The sequence below is a fragment of the Eriocheir sinensis genome, chromosome 70 (assembly GCF_024679095.1).
Source record: "Eriocheir sinensis breed Jianghai 21 chromosome 70, ASM2467909v1, whole genome shotgun sequence".
In the NCBI taxonomy this organism is placed as follows: domain Eukaryota; kingdom Metazoa; phylum Arthropoda; class Malacostraca; order Decapoda; family Varunidae; genus Eriocheir; species Eriocheir sinensis.
Window position 1 is genome coordinate 2,270,427 of NC_066578.1, and position 23,420 is coordinate 2,293,846.

Genomic DNA, 23,420 nt, shown 5'->3' on the forward strand with positions numbered 1-23,420 from the left:
CTCATGGGCAAAAATAAATACAAACAAAACAACAAAGCCCACTAATCACTGCTCCTGTATGACAAAGTATAGTGGACAAAAGGGAGGTCAGTTTTGGGATGGAGAGGTATTGCTTCTTTCGTCTCCTTCCTTCCTTAGTCTCTTCTCTCTCTCCTTCTTAGTCTCCTTCCCCTCTCCTCTCTGTCCTCAATGTCCTAAAACACACCACATACAGTCTATTGAGAGCTTGGATTGGTTGAGAATGGTCTGATATTATGATGTTTTTGCTTAGATTATCATGTTTTTTCTCTTTCTTAATCTCCTTCCCCTTTTCTCTCTGTCCTCTGTCCTAAAACACACCACATACAGTCTATTGAGAGCTTGGATTGGTTGAGAATGGTCTGATATTATGATGATTTTATTTAACCCGGTAGCAGCGACGGGCCAAATTTGTGGCTTTACCGTGTAGCAGTGACGGGCCAAATTTGTGGCTTTACCGTGTAGCAGCGACGGGCCAAATTTGTGGCTTTACCGTGTAGCAGCGACGGGCCAAATTTGTGGCTTTACCGTGTAGCAGTGACGGGCCAAATTTGTGGCTTTACCGTGTAGCAGTGACGGGCCAAATTTGTGGCTTTACCGTGTAGCAGTGACGGGCCAAATTTGTGGCTTTACCGTGTAGCAGTGACGGGCCAAATTTTTACCGTGATATAAACCCCAAAAAATAGATGATGCATAGACTGATCACAAATGCTTTGATATATATTATGAAATGGTTTGCGTGAGTGATGATTTTTTCTCATTTTTCTCGCTTAGAGGGACCTTTAAGAAACACGATCCCCGCAGCTACTGGGTTAAACTATCTTATTTTTGTTTATATTATCATGTTTTTGTTTATATTGTCATGTTTTTTGTTTATATTGTCATGTTTTTTGTTTATATTGTCATGTTTTTGTTTATATTGTCATGTTTTTGTTTATATTGTCATGTTTTTGTTTATATTGTCATGTTTTTGTTTATATTGTCATGTTTTTGTTTATATTGTCATGTTTTTGTTTATATTGTCATGTTTTTGTTTATATTGTCATGTTTTTTGTTTATATTGTCATGTTTTTGTTTATATTGTCAAGTTTTTGTTTATATTGTCATGGTTTTGTTTATATTGTCATGTTTTTGTTTATATTGTCATGTTTTTTGTTTAAATTATCATGTTTTTGTTTATATTGTCATGGTTTTGTTTATATTGTCATGTTTTTGTTTATATTGTCATGTTTTTGTTTATATTGTCATGTTTTTGTTTATATTGTCATGGTTTTGTTTATATTGTCATGTTTTTGTTTATATTGTCATGTTTTTGTTTATATTGTCATGGTTTTGTTTATATTGTCATGTTTTTGTTTATATTGTCATGTTTTTGTTTATATTGTCAAGTTTTTGTTTATATTGTCATGTTTTTGTTTATATTGTCATGTTTTTGTTTATATTGTCATGTTTTTGTTTATATTGTCATGTTTTTTGTTTAAATTATCATGTTTTTCTGTGCCTGTTTGTAATCAGAGTAAGATTTGGAGCTTTCTCATAAATGAACGCTTTGTTGAGTCTGGAGTTTTTTTATAGAAACAGCGCGATCTTAGGTAAGCAGTGGAACCAGTAACTTCCTGTAAATTGAATAGTCCAGAAAAAGTGAATGATTTATGCTCCACCCGAAATTGACCTCTCTTTTGGCCACTCCCTACTCTGATCTTCTTTAGGAGCAGCATTTTGTGAGCTCTTTTTTTTATTTAGGAGTGGAACCGCGGAACCTTGGCCCGGGCGTCTCCTCTCTCTTCTGTGCCCTCATTTGCTTGTGTTTCTCTCTTTTTTCTTTTTTTTCGTTATTTTTTTTTGTTTTTTCGTTTTTTTTTTGTCTTTTGTTTTTTCTTCGTTTTTTTTGTGTTTTCTTTGTTGTGTTGCGCTTTATTTATGTTCTTTTTTGTGTTGTTTTTGTCCTTTTTTTGGTTGTTTTAGTCACTTCCTGTAAATTGAATAGTCCAGAAAAAGTCAACGATATAAGCTCCACCCGAAATTGACCTCTCTTTTGGCCACTCCCTACTTCTACCTTTTTAAGGCCCATCCACACGATCGAGCAGTGCCTTCGAGCACAGGCGAGCGGTCTGCCCGTTGATGGGCTTACCGCTTGTGCCCGCTAGCTAGTAGTAGTTTTTCAGCAGGCACAAGCGAGTTTTTCAGCAGGCATAAGCGAGTTTTTCAGCAGGCATAAGCATTAAGCCCGTCAATGAGCAGACTGCTCGCCTGTGCTCGAGGGCACTGCTTGACTGTGTAGATGGGTCTTTAGGAGCAGCATTTAGTGAGCTTTGTTTCTATAGTTTTTTTATGCCCTTGAGCTGCTTCTTTTCCTGTAAAAAATAAAAAGTTTGAAAGCAGTCAGTGGAGCAGTCAGGTATCGGTGGAAACAGTTCAATGGTCCCAAAATGTTTCAGGTATTTTGTGCGTTTCTTTCTTACCTTTTGTAATGCCAAACAACAATTGATGGTAAGGTTTAATGCAATGTTAGCTTTGATGCAACTCACACATCTGTTTAGAATAATGTTTTCACTCTAAGGAGAGCATAACACTAATTAAAGCTTAAGTGAGTCCTTGATCTTCATTAACTCATAACTATATATCGTCACCTTCGTAAACAAAACGCCTAAGTCATTATTTTCTACTTTACAGGAAATCATAAAAGAACTGTCGTTATCTCATTTGTCTTAAGATTTAGGCAGAAATGAAAAGGTTGATTCTAGAACACTCGAACCCTGAATGACGAAGGCAACTATACATAAATGGACGTCACTTGTTGAAATATTGATGTAGACAAAAACCTGGAAATCTATGAAAAATGACTTAGGCGATTATTTTATGAGGGTGACGATATGTATCTTTGATGAAAAGTGCAAAAATGAATAGCTTATACATGTTTACTATACAGTTCCCCTTGTGCAGCCCACTTCAATTACCACTAAAGGTTCAAACCAAACTTGCTCAAGCAAACTTCTCGTCCCGATCATCCCGTGTGTTGAAGGTCAAGTTGCACCAGTCTGGCAACACGTCCCCAGCGAGGTACTGCTCTCGTGGCAGGGAGCGCAGCATCACCGCCTCTGTCGCCCCCAAAATGGCACCTGGAAGCAACAATAGTGTCACCTTTCTTCCGGTATTTGTTTGTGGAAAAGCAGATAGTGCCTGAGATAACCTTAACCCCTTGACTGCAAATTTCCTACAAGAAGACACCACCAAGCTACAGGAATGGAACAAAAAGTGACCTAACCTAACCTACCAGAAGACACCACCAAACTACAGGAGTGGAGCAACAAGTGGCTCCTACAATTCAGTGAAGAAAAATGTAAAGTCAAGCACCTTGGGAGGGGATATCCAGCATACCAATACCACATGGGAAACACTATCCACCACAGAGGCAGAGAAAGACCTGGGAGTATATGTTACCAGGCTACCAGTGAAAGGCAATCCGTGCCAATCGCAGCGGACGGGTAAATGCAAGAACAGTCAAGATACTTATGTAGGAGCGAACAATGTTAAGTGATGAGGGGCTTATTGAAGAGTGTTGAACAAAAATAGGTATTAGTGGCTATACTCTGTCCATTTGTAGCTTGCAACTGGATCCTAGGCTGCTTTTGTAAGATTGTCATCTCAAAAGTTTAGTCTTGCTGGTTATTAAGATTGACAAACTTTAAAAAAAAATTGTAGAGGAAAAAAGACAAAAGAAAGGAGAAAAAAAGAAAATAGACAAACTTTAAAAAAAAAATTGTAGAGGAAAAAAGAAAAAGGAAAGAAAAAAAGAAAATAGACAAACTTTAAAAAAAAAATTGTAGAGGAAAAAAGACAAAAGAAAAGAAAAAAGACAAAAAGAAAATAGACAAACTTTAAAAAAAAAAAATTGTAGAGGAAAAAAAGTAACATGACTAAAAAAATTGAGAAATGAAATGAGACTTATAAGTGAAGGTCAATGAATACCAACAAAACCCTCCATAACACCTTGCTGGCACTCACCTCCAAGCCAAGCCACATAGTTATCCTTGGCAGGCGGGTGGTGGATCTTGAAGGAGGCGATGGGGAGCCTGTGCCGGTACTGCTCCGAGGCTGCTGTAGCACGCACCTCGGCCAAGATGCGGTGTTTCATGCCTTTCATGCTGGCTGTCCCTCCAAGGATCAAAAGGTTCTCCGCTAACTCATGTCTGGTGTCGATGGGGCACTGCGGAGGGTACGGATAATAAGCAATAAGACATCAATCCACCCTCTTCCCTTTCCCTCTACCTCACTAGGCCACAGGAGGGAAGAAGGGAGATAAATTACAAGTGGTACACATCACATTAATTTAGATTTTTTAACCCGGTAGCAGCGACGGGCCAAATTTGTGGCTTTACCGTGTAGCAGCGACGGGCCAAATTTGTGGCTTTACCGTGTAGCAGCGACGGGCCAAATTTGTGGCTTTACCGTGTAGCAGCGACGGGACAAATTTGTGGCTTTACTGTGTAGCAGCGACAGGCCAAATTTGTGGCTTTACTGTGTAGCAGCGACAGGCCAAATTTGTAGCTTTACTGTGTAGCAGCGACGGGCCAAATTTGTGGCTTTACCGTGTAGCAGTGACGGGACAAATTTGTGGCTTTACCGTGTAGCAGTGACGGGCCAAATTTGTGGCTTTACCGTGTAGCAGCGACGGGCCAAATTTGTGGCTTTACCGTGTAGCAGCGACGGGCCAAATTTGTGGCTTTACCGTGTAGCAGCGACGGGCCAAATTTGTGGCTTTACTGTGTAGCAGCGACGGGCCAAATTTGTGGCTTTACCGTGTAGCAGAGACGGGACAAATTTGTGGCTTTACTGTGTAGCAGCGACGGGCCAAATTTGTGGCTTTACTGTGTAGCAGCGACGGGCCAAATTTGTGGCTTTACCATGTAGCTGCAATGGGCCAAATTTGTGCCATGATATAAACTCCCAAAATACATGATACATAATCTGATCACAAATGCTTTGATATATATTACGAAATGGTTTGTGTGAGAGATGATTTTTTCTCATTTTTCTCGCTTACAGGGACCATTAAGAAACATGATCCCTGCTGCTACTGGGTTAATGTGTTTTGGGTTTATATTTATTTGTCAGTTTGGTGATAATTTTGAGACCAGAAGTATATTAGTGAAATGCACCTCTTGTTTGTATAATTCAGTTTATGGTAAAATTGCTTTTTTTTTTAAATGCCCTTTTGGTTAAAATCACAGTTTCCGGCAACCTATCAGTGACGTTAACCCGTTCACTGTGCCCACAAGAAGACCTCACCAACCTGTAAGAATGGAACAAAAAGTGGCTGCTACAATTCAATGAAGAAAAATGTAAAGTCCTGCACCTTGGGAGGGGATATCCAGCACACCAATACCACATGGGAAACACTCCACTATCCACCACAGAGGCAGAGGAAGACCTGGGAGTTTATGTTACCAGGCTACCAGTGAAGGGATATCCAGCACACCAATACCACATGGGAAACACTCCACTATCCACCACAGAGGCAGAGGAAGACCTGGGAGTGTATGTTACCAGGCTACCAGTGAAGGGATATCCAGTACACCAATACCACATGGGAAACACTCCACTATCCACCACAGAGGCAGAGGAAGACCTGGGAGTGTATGTTACCAGGCTACCAGTGAAGGGATATCCAGCACACCAATACCACATGGGAAACACTCCACTATCCACCACAGAGGCAGAGGAAGACCTGGGAGTTTATGTTACCAGGCTACCAGTGAAGGGATATCCAGCACACCAATACCACATGGGAAACACTCCACTATCCACCACAGAGGCAGAGGAAGACCTGGGAGTATATGTTACCAGGCTACCAGTGAAGGGATATCCAGCACACCAATACCACATGGGAAACACTCCACTATCCACCACAGAGGCAGAGGAAGACCTGGGAGTATATGTTACCAGGCGACCAGTGAAGGCCAAATCCGTGCCAGTCGCAGTGGACGGGTTAAGGATCTACTGTGTAGCTTAAATAATAAATAATACAGCTCGGTAAATGGTTCCTGCATGCCAATTAGTTTTGCAGATATATCTATAATGCATGTCTTTTTTCCCCTTCTTCTTCCTTCATTTATTCATTCATTCCTCCCTCCCGCTGTGTTTCATTATTTCATCTTTGTTACAACACTTGTGGATAGTGGAGAAGAAGGAAAAAGGAAGCATGTGAACTGAGGTGAGTGTGTTCCCAAATACTTTTACTTGACCCGTCCGCTGCAATTGGCACGGATTTAGCTTTCACTGGTAGCCTGGTAACATACACTCCCAGGTCTTTCTCTGCCTCTGTGGTGGATGGTGGAGTGTTTCCCATGTGGTATTGGTATGCTGGATATCCCTTCACTGGTAGCCTGGTAACATACACTCCCAGGTCTTTCTCTGCCTCTGTGGTGGATGGTGGAGTGTTTCCCAAGTGGTATTGGTATGCTGGATATCCCTTCACTGGTAGCCTGGTAACATACACTCCCAGGTCTTTCTCTGCCTCTGTGGTGGATGGTGGAGTGTTTCCCAAGTGGTATTGGTATGCTGGATATCCCTTCACTGGTAGCCTGGTAACATACACTCCCAGGTCTTTCTCTGCCTCTGTGGTGGATGGTGGAGTGTTTCCCATGTGGTATTGGTATGCTGGATATCCCTTCACTGGTAGCCTGGTAACATACACTCCCAGGTCTTTCTCTGCCTCTGTGGTGGATAGTGGAGTGTTTCCCATGTGGTATTGGTGTGCTGGATATCCCTTCACTGGTAGCCTGGTAACATACACTCCCAGGTCTTTCTCTGCCTCTGTGGTGGATGGTGGAGTGTTTCCCATGTGGTATTGGTATGCTGGATATCCCCTCCCAAGGTGCATGACTTTACATTTTTCTTCACTGAATCGTAGCAGCCACTTTTTTGGTCCACTCCTGTAGCTTGGTGATGTCCTCTTGTAGGAAATCCACAGTCAAGGGATTTAGGCTTCTTCAGGGGAATGCTGAAATACACTCACCTTGGGAATACACTCACCTTGGGAATATACTCACCTTGAAAATAGTCACCTTAATACACTCACCTTGGGAATACACTCACTTTGGGAATACACTCACTTTAATACACCCAAATTCCCTTTCACCTCCTCCAATTTCATCTTTGTTAACATGCACAGTAACAGTTTTCCTCACCTTCAATAGAGCGTCCAGCACCATGGTTGCAAGTGTAAGGGCATCCTCATCCCGTTCAAACAGTGCCTCGGCTGCCATCTCTCTCACAGTGCCGGGAACGGTGAGGATATGATGGCCTTCTAGGGGATACTGCACACTGGATGGTGGTGGTGGTGGTTCAAGGGAGCGGTCGTACTTGTTGCTCTGTAGGCGGCTGCTTCGCTCCAGGGTGGTGACGAAGCAGGTGCGAACTGGTAGAAAAACACAAATCAGCCACTACTGAACTACTGACCCTTGACTGAGGATTTCCCACAAGAAGACATCACCAAGCTACAGGAACGGAATAAAAAGTGGCTGCTACAATTCAATGATATAAAGTGGAGTCATGCACCTTGGGAGGGGAAAGTTGGAAAGTTTTGTTTAGTCGGCACAACATCCGTGGTCATATGCTGGAGAGAGACAGAAGGTGAAGGAATTATGGAAGGGAACAGATCCCAGGAGACGGGACACAACCCCCGATTAATACCTGGTACCCATTCACGGCTGGGTGGACAGGGGTATAGGGTATCAGAAAAGCCAACCAAATTTTTCCGTTCTGCCCGGGAATTGAACTTGGGCTCTCTCGGTTGTGAGCCACCAAGCTACAAGAATGGAACAAAATGTGGCTGCTACAATTCAATGAAGAAAAATGTAAAGTCATGCACCTTGGGAGGGGAAATTCACCATACCAATACCACATGGGAAACACTCCACTATTCACCACAGAGGCAGAGAAAGACCTGGGAGTGTATCTTACCAGGCTACCAGTGAAGGCCAAATCTGTGCCAATCGCTGCGGACGGGTTAAGAAAAACTAATACGACGCTAAAAAAATCAATTAGTTTTTCACTCTACAGTCCTGACCTTTGATGTCCTCGAGGCACTTCTCCGGGATCTCCTTCATGATGGCAGACAACCTGTGCTCCGAGCCATCCTCAGTGACAGCAACAGCACGGTCCAGAAGCAGCTCAGATAATGACCTGCAGTACACCAAAGTAACAAGTTAGAGAGAAAGATAGGAAGACAAACACAGACAGGAAAGCAGAGAGACAGTAAGAGAGGAGTAATAAAAAGAAGGGTTGATGGGAGGGCGAGGGGGAGGACTGCGGTACACAGACAAGGCAGGGAGAGGCGGTACAGCACGACAAGCAAACATCAAAGTCCACGCACTCACAATTTTTTTCAAAAGAATATTTCTAGTTCAGCTCAGCCGCTCCTTGCATAAAATTTGCATAGAGGGACTTTAGTAATCAATATATCTGTCTGGAAATCTTTACTACATTCTTGAATTAAGTAAATTTACATGTTCAATAAAAAGTACACATCACACTTTCACACACACCTATCTTCATTGTAATCACAGGCAAAACTTGGAAATCACTCAGCAAATGTTGTGGCTGACAATGCAGATGAAGTAATCCTGGTGAATTAGAGCTTAGGGGAAAATGTATGCCTGGCATTGGAAAAGTTTTCACATTTTGTACTATTGTATAAAAAGCTTCATAAGATATAATTATAGAATCAGTACTGCAAAACTATACATGCCTCTCAATGAGTCTGCCCCCTAGTGGGAGGGCCTGCCAGGCCTGGAACACCACCACCCCTTCATATATGGGCATCAAGGTGGCTTCTTTGTGGCCCAGATCAAGCACTAGCCCTGTGCTGATCCCCAGTGTCATGAGGGCCACAAGGTGTGAGGGCACAAACAGCACCGATAACACCTGTAACAAAAAAATAAATATAAACAAATAATCATGAACCTCAGTAACAGATCTGTGAGAGCCCTGTCTAGGGTGCATTATCGATTTGTCTATCTATGCATCCATCTATCTATACATCTATCTATACGCCTCCATGGAGCAGTGGTTAGTGTGCCTGGCTATGACTCCACGGGCCAGGTTTGAAAATCCCTGCCCAGATAGTTAGTGTGCAACCTACCCAGCTGTTTATCCTCCCTTTCAGACTGGTCGATAAATGGCTGCCTGGGGACACCTGGGGAAGGTAAACTGTGGCAATCCTGGCCTCCACATTGCCACATGTCCTGGGGCAATAGGTTCTTACCCACCACAGGCTCAAAGGGCCAACAGCACAGAGATGAGCACCACAACGTGTGCCCCCAACTCCACCTTTACCTAAACATGTGATGCTTCCATCCCTCTAAAAGCTGCTCCCAAGAGACAGGCCATGGTAGAATTCTCCTTTTTCAATATGAACACCTCCACTCCCACCTCCACTGTATCCTCAACCCAACAAATCCATCCAAGTAAACTTCATTAAACTTTCATAAGCCTTCTTCAAATACTACCATTCTCTGTTTTGCTCTGCCCAAACCTGTCAACCTGTCTACAGCTTCAATGACTATTTCTCCAGGAAGCCCACTCAAGATGTGCCCTTAGAAGTGAAGTCCTCAGTTTTCCTTATACTCTCATCATCATAGGGTAGGCAGTGGCTGAGTGGTAGCGTGCTGGGCTCACATTCACGGCGTCATGGACAACGTCCGTTCAAATCCCCACGCTACCACTTGGGATTTTTCAGTCACTGTCGAGTGGCTTAAGACTACCCACATACTGTCCAGAAGACCATCCATCAACCCGGACTCTAGAAGAAACCATCCAGTGAATCAAGAATGAGTTCCAGGGGCCAGCATGAGCCAGACATAACTAGCGCCACTATAAAAGATTGCCTGCGCCACGACGGGCTTGGGCCGACCATCTGGCCCATGAAAAAAGCCTATCAGCACAATAGGCAGGATGTAAAAAAAAGTAAATAAATAAAAAAAAAAAAAAAAAATCATCATCATTAGCCATTACTAGTCTACTGCAGGACAAAGAGCGTTCCCAACACTCTCTACCTCTCTCTGTTACATGTTAGTGTGCTCCATCCCACTCCAGCAAATGATCTAAATTTCATCTCTCCAGAATCTCCAGAACAAATTAAGCTCATGATGAGACATGGCTGTAATTAGTGCTAATCCCTGTACTTGGAGCAAATGGCCAGAGCAGCCTACTCAACATTGTAAAGGACTTTACCTCATAGTGACGGAAGAGAACCTTGGCCAATGTGTCACGAACGACGGACGAGCACAAGAGGTTCTCCACGATGACCACACGCCTGTCCTTTGGGTTCACCAGCAGGTTCCTAAGACAAAAAGTATAAGTCATATAATACATCCCAAGTTCACGATATGCCATCACAAATTTTCGGCAATAATATAATTTCTACCAGAGGGATGAATATGGACAAATAAAATTAAATGGAAAACTTGCTTCAATATATCCCCCAAAATAAATGAGTCTGTAAATATGGAGGTCACCTTGTCATGTTCCTGATGCACAAATCATTCAATTATCATTCAAGTAGCAAACATGAACATCAGTCCTAGCAAAATATAGCAATAGAAGGCACACACAAGGATAAACATCATAAGCTCACTGCATAGGATGGGCGCTTAGCAGACGGCATTAGAAAAAAGAACATATCATTTACCTACGTTGATGTGTACTGGGATTTGGTTCATGGCCTGATAAGTTTGTCAGATGCAGCGTCATTTTGGGGCAATATGGAAAGGTGGGAGTGGATGTTCCTTACAGGGTGAAGATGTGCAGTGCCAAGATTAGTAAATAGGCATGGCATGAAGGTGTTTTGGTGACATGCCTGGTGATGAACTTGAAGACAGCAACGTAGGTTGGTAAGAAGAGAAAGTGATATGATTTGCTTCCATTGTCTTTCGGTCAGTTTTATGAATCTTTCCAAACTTAGGATTTTCACACCCATCATCATTGCCTCCAGATTCTCACCATCAAAGGGGACTAACACATTGGTCCAACTCCACTTAGGATCCTTAGCTGCAGTTTTCAACTCACCTAAAATACAGCTTGTGGATGAAGTCAACGATGTGGTGCCTCAGCTCATCCTGGTTTTTGTACTGGAACACTGGTACAGCCTGACCTGTTTCACGACACTTCACTTCAGAGCGAGTGATGATTCGCGGCCCATATTCTCCAGCAAACCCGGCTCTGCCAAAAAATGAGTGTCAAAGTGTGCAGGTCAAAAATGATTAAAATTAGTATCATTGGTCACTGGAGAGAATGTAGGTATCTGGGCTCCTGTGCCACATGGCAAGTCTTTCCCCCAAGGATCTCCTCAACCAAGCCATTCCCAAACTGCCTACTCATGATGATAAATCAGTATAGGATGCAGAGTTCAACGTCCTCATTTTCCCATATGGGGTTGAACAGGCTATGAGGCTCTCCCACTCTTAACAATCATAAACTCTCTCCCCCCTGATGTCCATAAAATTTGGTTCTGTTGACTCATCAATGCTTTTTGGAGCAAGGTGTTTTTTTTCTCATGGATGCCCTTCCAAACAGGGAAAAGTGTCCAATGGTCATTTTGACAGCTCCATGCACCCCTCACTGGCTGCCGCCTACAGTGAGACACACCCTTACACCCTGCAGGTGTTTATCATATAGAATTGCATGTTTAACAAAACTTAATCTAACCTTATCTAACCTAACTAATTCTAACTCAACCTAACCTGCCTCTGCTCCGCTGCCAAAACACAATAAATGGAACTAGATTCCTCGATATATCTCCCCCAGACCATATTTAAATAATTAATATCTCATGAAGGAGTGAATTGTAACAGCAAAGCTATACAGCAGTGTGATGTGTGCACAAAGTACGTCATAGTGTACAAAGGTGTTATTTGCAGTGAGACGGATGTACTTCTGGAATAAAGCCTTATATTTATCCTTTAACCATAATATTAAAGTATATGTGGTATTTGGAGTGATGGAGATAAACTACACATTTATCAGTATCCTATGCAGTGCAGAGGTCATTTTCTTGGTGAGTGATAAGAATTAGGGCTGTATTTTAAGACACCATCGCTTCTCACATCAACTATTTCTAAAGGTCAAAGAGGGGATCAATCGGGTTTTCATGAGTCTTTTTTAAGGTTCATGGCACAGAGGAAGGGTCAAACTACCACCAGGGTAAAAAAAAACGGTATTATTGTAGGAGTACACCAGTCTAGAGATGGCTTTTCTTACCCTGACCATTAGAAAGAGCTCCGCATTCTGAGTAAATTCATCCCCATAAACACCCCTCGGAAATCATTTATAACGGAGGGAGGGAGGGAGGGCGGTCAAGGCCAGGACGTGACACACGACCGCTCTGATGGTTGATGGGTTACTGCCCGCCGGTTAGGTTAGTTTTAGGTTAGGTTAGGTTAGTTTTAGGTTAGGTTAGTGTTAGGTTAGGTTAGTTTTAGGTTAGGTTAGGTTAGGTTAGGTTAGTTTTAGGTTAGGTTAGGTTAGGTTAGGTTAGGTTAGTGTTAGGTTAGGTTAGTGTTAGGTTAGGTTAGTTTTAGGTTAGGTTAGGTTAGGTTAGGTTAGGTTATGTTAGGGTTATGTTTAGTTTAAATGCACCTGTGTGGACGAAACTAGTTTTTTCTGGTAGATTTCGGTCTGTTTTGAATGAATGTGCTCTAAATTTTTTATTGCAAATCATTAGTCTCTTGGTTGGAAGGGGGGGGGGGGTAAAAATAAAACACGTGATTTGCGATAGAAATGACACGCATATTCATTCAAAACAGGCCGAAAACTACCGAAAAAAACTAGTTTCGTTCGGAAATGCGAGACTGGTGAAGTGCTACAAATTTACCAAAAAAACTACCCCTGAAAATGCCCACAGCTCCTACGAAAGCCATTTTTTTAAGGTTCATGGCACAGAGGAAGGGTCAAACTACCACCAGGGTAAAAAAAACTACCCCTGAAAATGCCCACAGCTCCTACGAAAGCCATGTCAAATATGTGAACTTGGGCGACGAAATGTTTTAAAATATGACCCTTAGTCCTGCAGATGAAGCATAACATCAGGCACAGGAGTGAGGTGGGTGTGGCTCAGGATAAATGTCTGATACTCTTCCCAGCGTGACCTGAGGTGAGTCATCAGCCCCGCCACACACTCACTTGGTGTAGGCCGCCCCCAGGTCCAGCACCACGGTGGTGTTCTTCTCGTTGATGAGGCCGATCCCTCCCAGGCCTTCGTACAGGGGCATTGCTGAGGGGCGGGCGTGGGTGGGGCACGCCCGGGCTGTTCTATCAGGCTGGTGGGCGGCGGGCGGGTGACAGCTGCGGTTTGTTTACCTCCGCACAGTGTTGCCAGCGAAAAATTTTGTCTCGCTAAATTCATCCCCAAAAACCGCTAGATCACTGAGCCCTAAATATTTTTTTTTTTAAATAATACTATGAATATACCCTCCAGAAATGCATAAATAGACATTTTCACTAAAACAATAGCTGCTAGATCGCAAATTTTCCCGCTAGATCATTACCCTAAATCTTTATAGCATATAGATCTAGCCAGGCCGAGGGGCCACACACTGCATCACTATGTCATGGAATGCCCTCTCATTGCTAAGTTTAAGCCACGGGACTGCCTTGACCTGCCCCAGACAATTTGTTGGCTCCTGAACCATGATGTCCTCCCTGCTATCCTCAAGGAACACCCTCAGTTTGCACCAAGGTGGTGATGCCGTGTGTGGCAGCCTGAACTACTGCCGTGCTATACAAGGCTGTGATCTCTGCAGTATTTTACCTTAAGGACTAGTATTACTCTATCTCTGTATTCATTCCCATCTAGTGCTTGGGCAATGTTCTCCGTCCCCACATTTTATTGTCTTATTGTCCAGGGGGAGGTACTGCCCCCTCCCTTGTTGTGCTTTCCTTCCTACCATTGTATCTTTTAAATTTCCTGGTGCTCCCTTCACATGTATTAATATTTGTATAATCTCACTCTGTCCTGCCTGGGGGTAGGGATGGCATGTTCCTCCCTTCTCCCTTGTTGTTTACCTGCAACAATAAACTATCAATCAATCAATCATATAGATCTATAATGCAGTGGGAAAATTGCTGCAATGGCAACACTGCCTCCGCACAGGTGCTAGGGGCGAGGCAGCGGTACCATATTGTCGTACTCAGAGCAATGCATTTATCGGTAACAGATTGAGCATCGGTATCAGAACATCGATCGGTATCAGAGCATCGGTAGGCTGCCAGATTGAGCACTGCGTTTATCGGTACCAGATTGCATTTATCGGTACAAGACAGATTTCATTTATCGGTACCAGATTACATTATCGGTACGAGATTGCATTTATCGGTACCAGATTACATTTATCAGTACCAGATTGTATCTATTTTGCATCGGTATCAGAGCATCAGTATCAGATTGAGTATTGCATTTACGCAGGGTCGAGTATCAGACATTTATCCTGAGCCACACCCAGCTCACTCCTGTGCCTGATGTTATATGCTTCATCTGCAGGACTATAATTCTTATCACTCACCAAGAAAATGACCTCTCGATTTACACGAGTATTGTGTCCTTGAAGAGGTCGCGTAAATCAAAAACAATGTAAATCAAACAAAAGGTAGGTTTCTATCGAAAAATAAATATTCACTTCATTCAGTAGAGAGAGAGAGAGAGAGAGAGAGAGAGAGAGAGAGAGAGAGAGAGAGAGAGAGAGAGAGAGAGAGAGAATATCCATATCACCGAGATACGAGCAGTCTGGTACCGGTACCGTACCGTATAGCTGGTACCGTTAGTACCGGTACTGGTACCGGTTCCTGCACACCCTTATTGTTGAGTAGCGTGGCAGCGTGGGTACTCTATTGTTGTTCAAGTGGCGCGCGGGAAGAACTGAGCTCAGCTGTGTGGCCGCGGCGCCGTGTGAGTCCAGTTGCGTGAGATAACTGGTGGCCACTCCATAAAATGTCGCGTATAAGTGGAAAAAAACGTGTAAATTAAACATTTATTTGAATTTTGGACCCCACGTTATTTAAAAAAAACGCGTAAACCAAACTCACGTAAATAGTGAGATACCGTATCATATTGCGTTATCGGTACAAGATTGCATTTATCAGTACCAGGTTGTATTTATCGGTACCAGATTGCCGTACTGAGAGCCTTGCATTCATCAGTTTCTGGCTAAAAGCTGTCACACTGCCACAACTGATGGTATTCAATTAAACTTGTCATCTAAAATTTGACCACTGAATACTCCTGAGCACACACCTGGTCCCTCAGTTTCTCAAGATTGTCACTGCTCAATAAATTATTTTACTTGATCATATTGATAGCAAAACAAAGCATTTTAACCCGGTAGCATGTAGCAGCGACGGGCCAAGTTTGTGCCATGATATAAGCCCCCCAAAATAGATGATACATAATCTGATCACAAATGCTTTCATATATATTATGAAATGGTTTGTGTGAGGGATGATTTTTTCTCATTTTTCTCACTTGGAGGGACCATTAAGAAACATGATCCCTGCTGCTACCGGGTTAATACAAAATTACATAACTCACAACCTAAATTCATTAGTTTACCATAACATAAATGAGGCATAAGGGACACATCTAACAGTAATGAGAACCATGACTGTGTCTGACGTTATAAAAAAAAATAGTGGAATCCATTCACTCATTCGCCAATTAGCCAACCACTCACTGCAGCAGCAATCAGTCATCCAGCCATTGAAACAGTCAGCCAGTCAGTCACTCACATAGGCAGCCAGATAGTTATTCATCCACTCACAGCAACAGACACTCAGCCAATCAGTCACCCACTCAAATGAACAGCCAGTCAGATACCCAGCCAACCAGACATCCAGCTAGCCACACACACAATCAGTCAGCCTTTGGACTTTAAAGAAAACATCATTAGTAATAAATTTTTAATCTGAAGAGTAGCACACAACCCCTCCAGACATGCTGCAATACTCATGGCTCAGCACTCTTTATCTCCATTCTCAAGCATTACAGATGGCAGGGTACAGTATATTTGGCCTTTCAGGGTTTGCACCAAAGCTGGTAGTTTGGAGAGTTTCGTTTAGTCGGCGCAACATCTGTGGTCATATGCCGGAGAGAGACAGAAGGGGAAGGAATTATAGGAGACAGGACACAACCCCCGATTAATACCTGGTACCCATTCACTACTGGGTGGACAGGGGCGTGGGGTATCGGAAAAGCCGCCCAAATTTTTCCTCTCCGCCTGGGAATCGAACCTGGGCTCTCTCGGTTGTGAGCCGAGTGTGCTAACCACTGCACCACGAACACATAGCTGGTCTCCTGATATTCTGCTACTCTGGGAAAGCTAAGGGCAAGTGCGATTACTTTGTGGCAGTGACACTTGCAGGGATGAGATGACTGGCAGCCACAGCCAAACATTCCTGACTGGCGGACCTGCAGTGAGAGTTTTGACACCATACAAGATGAAGTGACAATCAGATTCTGCTCTTTGTGTAAAAAGCCAATATTGTAATATATTAAGGATTTGCTGCAAAACAGATCCGCAAAACTTTGTGCTTCACTATTCTATACTCATTTCTTGTGATGAATATGTCTCATGCATATTCTTGAAAATCTACTTTTATTAATCACAAAGTGGTCATTCATTTCCCTGACTGAATCCCTAAGAAAGTGGTAAGGGCAGTGATGAGTGTGGAGATGGTTAACAGTGGCTGGAGTTGGCAGGGAAGTGGTGAGGAAACAAAGCCAGGCCTCCCCAGTGATTACCTCCTCATTGTATAGATAGCATGTACAGTTACCACAACCTTGCTTTGATCAGTTAAAGTGTCTGAGTGCATGAATCCATCTTCAGTCATGCATTTAGTAAAGGTGAACTCATGATGTTAATAACACAGGTGACAAGAAAATAACCACTCTGGCCAGCACTCCCTGAGGCCTTGCTGGACACCTTCTTTTGCCTGGCGTGATGACAGGCTAATAATTGTGTAGAGGAAGGTTACTATTTTCATGGTTACACAGCTCTAGAGCAAGATACTCAAAGTATTTTGATGTGGAGAATAAGACAGCTAAAATTAAGATAAACAACAGGCAAGATATACTCTCAGCACCTGGGGGGCTGGCAAGGGGCTGTTGTTGTGGTGTGTGGAGTCCTTGCTGTAGAGCTGTGAGGGTGAGGCACACAGAAGGTGATGCTCATCACATAACTTTACAAGCAACTCAACTGATAGGTTTATAACTGCAATTGGTTGAGGTTCCCAAGAAGGTGCTTCCTACAGGACTGGTGACTGGCCACAGAAGATCCAGTGCAGGCTCAAAAGTTTTGGTGGTGCCGGCAAGGCATTTTGAGTGTAAAATGGGATTTCACCATTGTGAATTTTGCTACCATGATCCACAGTCAGCACAATGCACCTATGGTGGTTAAGGGCGGACTGTACTTTCACTCCTAATACAGCCCTCCACCGGTTCAAGTCCCATCCGCCACTACAAGCTGACAATTTTCAGCCATCACCAAGTGGACTAAGACTACCCACATGCTGTCCTAATGACCTCCTGTCAACCCAGACTAGATAAATGCTCGAAAGAGGATCAAAGATGAACTCCAGGGAGCAGAATGAGCCAGGCATGATGGCACCATCATAAAACACTTGCCTGTGCCATAACAAGCTTGGGCTGACTACCAGGCCTCATCAAGAAAGCCTGATGGCACTCAAGACCAAATGTAAAAAAAAGAATAAAAAAGTTCCAGCTTCCTGCCATGCACTTACGGTGAGCCTGAATATTTGGAACATTCAAACCTGTTTTCATTCTTCCAGAAAAACACAAACAACATGTCACTCAAACAAAGAAAATAGGTAGAATCAAAATGGCTATCAAACATGTTGATACTGATTAAGGCCACAAGGACATACTTCACAAGACCTCAAAAATAACTGCAAAGATAACTCCCCCTCAAAAGTATTTAGTAAGTAACATTACTGGCCGTACGGTAACATCACAGCTGAGCCACCTCCTAAAAGGCTCAAAATCATCCACAAAGGAATGAATGTACTTTAGAGGGATGAAGGGCAGTGGAGTTGTCTGCGGGATACTACTTGGCTGTTGTGGACTGCTTGGTGGAGTACACGGCATCCAGATAGCACCACGCCAGCTCGCCCACCAGGCTGCGGTCAGGGATGCTCTGTGCCATCCCGTACAACGCCGCCTGTCAGAGGAAAAAATGGAAGAAATGCTTGTAAATATTCAGCAATGGGACAGTAAGGTTGATATTATGTCACATTGGCTTCTCACAACTATTTCTAAAGGTCAAAGAGGGGATCAATTGGATTCTAATGAGTGGTTCTTTAGGTTCATGGTACAGCAGAAGGGTCAGACTACCACCAGGGTCATAAAACTACTTCTGGAAATGCCGCAAACTCCTACGAAAGCCTTGTCAAATGTGTACTTTTTAGGTTCATGGTACAGAAGAAGGGTCAGACTACCACCAGGGTCATAAAACTACTTCTGGAAATGCTGCAAACTCCTATGAAAGCCTTGTCAAATGTGTGCTTTTTAGGTTCATGGTACAGAAGAAGGGTCAGACTACCACCAGGGTCATAAAACTACTTCTGGAAATGCCGCAAACTCCTATGAAAGCCTTGTCAAATGTGTACTTTTTAGGTTCATGGTACAGAAGAAGGGTCAGACTACCACCAGGGTCATAAAACTACTTCTGGAAATGCCGCAAACTCCTACGAAAGCCTTGTCAAATGTGTGCTTTTTAGGCTCATGGTACAGAAGAAGGGTCAGACTACCACCAGGGTCATAAAACTACTTCTGGAAATGCCGCAAACTCCTACGAAAGCCTTGTCAAATGTGTGCTTTTTAGGTTCATGGTACAGAAGAAGGGTCAGACTACCACCAGGGTCATAAAACTACTTCTGGAAATGACCCAAACTTCTACGAAAGCCTTGTCAAATGTGTGCTTTTAAGGTTCATGGTACAGAAGAAGGGTCAGACTACCACCAGGGTCATAAAACTACTTCTGGAAATGCCCCAAACTTCTATGAAACCCTTGTCAAATAGGTGAACTTTGGCGATGAAATATTTAGTAATACGGCCCAAAAAGTGACATGAGTGGACACCAAGAAATGAAAGAGAAGTAAAGAATAATATGATCTCTTCAAAATATCTAAGAAAACTGATTTACTTAAGCTTCTTTTTCAAATGTCCAAGTAGTTTAAACTCCTCAGATCTAAATTCCTCACCAAAGATGATTAGAAAGAAAAGTAAAGGGCATTAAGGGTAGGAGATGCTCTTTGTGTTCAGAGAAACAGTACACGGGTAGGCGGTGGCTGAGTGGTAGTGTGCTGGGTCCACATTTACCGTGTGATGGATGACGCGGGTTCGAATCCCCACGCTGCCACCTGGGATTTTTCAGTCACCGCCGAGTGGCTTAAAACTACCCACATGCTGTCCTGAAGACCACCCATCAACCCGGACTCTAGAGGAAACCGTCCAAGTGAATCAAGAATGAGTTCTGAGGGGCAGCATGAGCCAAGAGAAGATGGCGCCACTATAAACACTTGCCTGCGCCATGATGGGCTGGGGCTGACTACCATCCTGGCCCCTCAAGAAAGCCTACCGACGCTATAGACGAAAAAAATAAATAAATAAATAAATAAATAAATAAATAAAAATAATAATAATATCGGTGCTGCCTGCAATCTGAGAAGGGTATGATCTTCACTTACACTTCCACCGACATCTTCTGGCGGGTTCTTGAGGATATCTTCGCTGATTTCCCTCACGTCTGAGATGAACTTATCAGCTACACCCGACTGAGTGTGGAGCACCGTCACGGCCAGGTGGATGCTGTGGGGTAAACACTTGCCATTACTCTCAGATTCTTTAAATGTCTATGTGTAATGCTTCCAATAAAGTGTGACAGTACAGCATCACCCTCGTAAAACAATCCCCTAAGTCATTTTTCATAGATTTTCAGGTTTTTGTCTACGTTAATTTTTCAACACGTGACGTCCATTTACGTAATGTTGTCTTCGTCATTCAGGGTTTGGGTATTTTAGAATTGGCCTTTTCATTCCTGCCTAAATCTTAAGACAAATGAGATAATTTCTTTCGGCCACCTCTTCTGATTCTTTTTTAGGAGCAGCGAGTAGCGGGCTTTTTTTTCATTATTGTTTCCTTTTTCTGTGCCCTTGAGCTGTCTCCTTTGTTGAAAAAAAATAAATAAATAAATAAATTGACTTCTTTTATGATTTCCTGAAACAAACTGCAATGCCTTACAAGCAGTCTTACAAGTACAGTGTTGCCAAAGTGCTAATGAGCTCCATTTAGTAAAAGCACTTCATGTATCTGAGTTTGTTTTTGTCACAGAAAATCTTTTTATGTATTTTTCTACTTGCAACTTGAAAATAGTTATGCATGATTGAGGCACAAGTAGAATTAAAATAATGTAATTGACTGTGTAGCAGCGACGGGCCAAATTTGTGGCTTTACCGTGTAGCAGTGACGGGCCAAATTTGTGGCTTTACCGTGTAGCAGCGACGGGCCAAATTTGTGGCTTTACCGTGTAGCAGAGACGGGCCAAATTTGTGCCATGATATAAACCCCCCAAAATAGATGATACATAATCTGATCACAAATGCATTGATATATATTATGAAATGGTTTGTGTGAGGGGTGATTTTTTCTCATTTTTCTCGCTTGGAGGGACCATTAAGAAACATGATCCCCGCTGCTACCGGGTTAAAAATGAAGAACATCAACCAAAATAATAAATCATGAACAATCCATTCAAGTGTTTGTCCTGAAATTGACCTCTCTTTTGACCTCTTGTTCTGTTTTTCTTTTGTTGAGGCAGCGCTTGGCGGGCATTTTTATTACCACTTTGTTATAGTGCCTTGAGCTGTCTCCCTTGATGTTATAAATAAATAAATAAAAATCTATCCCCCATACCCCATTTAACCCGTCCACTGTGATTGGCATGGATTTGGCTTTTACTGGTAGCCTGGTAACATATATTCCCATGTCTTTCTCTGCCTCTGTGGTGGGTAATGGAGTGTTTCCCATGTGGTATTGGTATGCTGGATATCCCCTCCCAAGGTGCAGGACTTTGCATTTTTCTTCATTGAATTGTAGCAGTCACTTGTTGCTCCACTCCTGTAGCTTGGTGGTGTCTTCTGGTAGGAAATCCGCAGTCAAACCGTTAAGTTCTTGCCTGGCCAGTCCCAACTCACCTTGATGGAAACTGTAGAGCGTTGAGGTTCCATCCCCTCTTGGTCATACGGTCTGAGACGATGTAGATGTTGAACTCATTGGAACCGAGGGCAACCACGGACACATCTGGTTTGCCAAATACAAAGATCCCAGGAATTTGACGACACCTGTTTGAAAAAGATAGAGAGAGGTGAGTGACTTGCAAACTGTAAATATTGGCCAGGTATGTTTCACACTTCAGGGTCACACCACCACTGCCATAAACAAAGGAGTGAGCTCATTATTGTTTTGGTATTTTAACTAACAATCTACTATAGTTTATTAATAAGCAGGAAACATTGTTCAGGAGTACATAATGATAATGGTTATAATAATGATCATTACCAGTGACCGCACTTCCACTTTACACTTTACAACGTGACCTTGGCTGCATGTGTTACAGGGCACGGAGAAAGGCACTGATAAATGACCTCAAAAGGAAGAGGGAGCTCTTGTGCAATAATCATCTGCGCAACACTAAACATCCTCGGTCTATCCTTAACTCAAAATCTCAACTGGAAACTTCATATCTCATCTCTCACTAAATCAGCTTCCTCGAGGCTGGGTGTTCTGTACCGTCTCCGCCAGTTCTTCTCCCCCGCACAGTTGCTATCCATTTACAGGGGCCTTGTCCGCCCTCGTATGGAGTATGCATCTCATGTGTTGGGGGGGGGTCCACTTACACAGCTCTTCTGGACAGAGTGGAGTCAAAGGCTCCTTGTCTCATCAGCTCTCCTCCTCATACTGATAGTCTTCTACCTCTCAAATTCTGCCGCCATATTGCCTCTCTTTCTATCCTCTATCAATATTTTCATGCTGACTGCTCCTCTGAACTTGCTAACTGCATGCCTCCCCCCCTCCCGCGGCCCAGCTGCACACGACTTTCTACACATGCTCATCCCTATACTGTCCAAACCCCTTATGCAAGAGTTAACCAGCATCTTCACTCTTTCATCCCTCACGCTGGTAAACTCTGGAACAATCTTCCTTCATCTGTATTTCCTCCTGCCTATGACTTGAACTCTTTCAAGAGAAGGGTATCAGGACACCTCTCTTTTTGGACACTCCTTTGACCTCTATTCAGGAGCAGTAAGTAACGGGCTTTTTTTTCTTTTTTTTCTTTACGCCCTTGAACTGTCTCCTTAGCTATAAAAAAAAAAAATAATAAATAAAAAAAAAAGAAAAAAATTATCTGATCATACATAATTTTTTTTTTTAAATAAAGTTTAATTCTAAGACTGAAGAAGGCTGACTCTTACCCTTCCTCTATTTTCTTTGCTGTCTGTATAATTTTGGAGGTGTAGTCAATGTAGCCTTGCAGACCGTGATACATGAGTGCGGCCCAACACGCAGCCACAATTCCTGCAGGGGCATACAAGTGATACATACACCTCGACACAGACACATGAACACACACATGCCTAAGGAACATTAAAAAGACAAAATAATAAATACAAACAATTAATGTAGTCAATCAAACTTCCATAATACAAATACAGTAAAGCCTCCATATATGTGAGGTCATGGTTTGTGAATTACCTAATATGCAAGGGGGATTTTACAGTATGTTAATCCCTCCTTATACACAGATCTTTAAGTCCAAATTAGATTGTCCATGAAGTAAAACCGTGTCCAGCATTTCAAGTCCAGTATACAGTGCAGATTTTTCAAGTACAGTATTTACAGCATATAAAAAAATGTGGATATAGAGGGATTACTGTATGCATGAACTTTTGCATCCGCCAGTTGGTTCTTGTGGTATGTAATGTATGATATGCATTTCAAAGTAAAGGAAAAGTGATTATGTTTCCCTCTTATATGCATGCCAGATTTTCAGGTATTCAACTGGCTTTATATGCAGCACCTAGAGCCAACAGAGGTCAGGAATCAGGTTAACACGGTAGCAGCGGGGATCATGTTTCTTAATGGTCCCTCTAAGCGAGAAAAATGAGAAAAAATCATCACTCACACAAACCATTTCATAATATATATCAAAGGAATTGTGATCAGTTTATGTATCATCTATTTGGGGTGGTTTAAATCATGGCACAAATTTGGCCCGTCACTGCTACATGGTAAAGCCACAAATTTGGCCCGTCGCTGCTACATGGTAAAGCCACAA

The 23,420-nt window shown here is 42.8% G+C and overlaps 2 protein-coding genes across 3 annotated transcripts in view; both read right to left on the bottom strand.

Annotated features, from left to right (window-relative positions):
- Positions 1-2,502: 2,502 nt before the first annotated feature.
- Positions 2,503-13,395, bottom strand: LOC126988718 (actin-related protein 10-like). The gene is made up of 8 exons (XM_050847078.1): positions 13,201-13,395; positions 11,089-11,241; positions 10,255-10,363; positions 8,771-8,946; positions 8,090-8,205; positions 7,209-7,438; positions 4,024-4,225; positions 2,503-3,137 (listed from the first exon to the last, which is right to left on the bottom strand). Exons 1-8 carry the CDS (start codon positions 13,287-13,289, stop codon positions 3,001-3,003), a joined length of 1,212 nt encoding a protein of 403 aa, XP_050703035.1. The 5' UTR covers positions 13,290-13,395; the 3' UTR covers positions 2,503-3,000.
- Positions 13,396-15,955: 2,560 nt separating this feature from the next.
- The window catches only part of LOC126988717 (sphingosine-1-phosphate lyase 1-like), a 28,273-nt gene continuing 20,808 nt past the window's right edge, over positions 15,956-23,420 (bottom strand). For both annotated transcript variants that reach the window (XM_050847077.1, XM_050847076.1), the window contains exons 11-14: positions 22,558-22,660; positions 21,280-21,426; positions 19,774-19,894; positions 15,956-18,245 (exon numbers count right to left, since the gene is read on the bottom strand). In XM_050847077.1, coding sequence (XP_050703034.1) covers positions 18,132-18,245; positions 19,774-19,894; positions 21,280-21,426; positions 22,558-22,660 — 485 coding nt within the window. In that variant the 3' untranslated portion in view covers positions 15,956-18,131. The remainder of the gene's footprint in view (positions 18,246-19,773; positions 19,895-21,279; positions 21,427-22,557; positions 22,661-23,420) is intronic.

What these genes read in the sequence shown, in the direction of transcription:
- LOC126988718 (XM_050847078.1), bottom strand. Translation starts at nt 13,289, where the DNA reads ATGCCCCTGTACGAAGGCCTGGGAGGGATCGGCCTCATCAACGAGAAG. An exon ending in ATCCACAAGCTGTATTTTAG is followed by an intron (nt 10,364 to 11,088) that starts GTGAGTTGAAAA and finishes TTTTTGTCTTAG; the next exon opens with GAACCTGCTGGTGAACCCAA. An exon ending in CTATGTGGCTTGGCTTGGAG is followed by an intron (nt 3,138 to 4,023) that starts GTGAGTGCCAGC and finishes TGTTGCTTCCAG; the next exon opens with GTGCCATTTTGGGGGCGACA.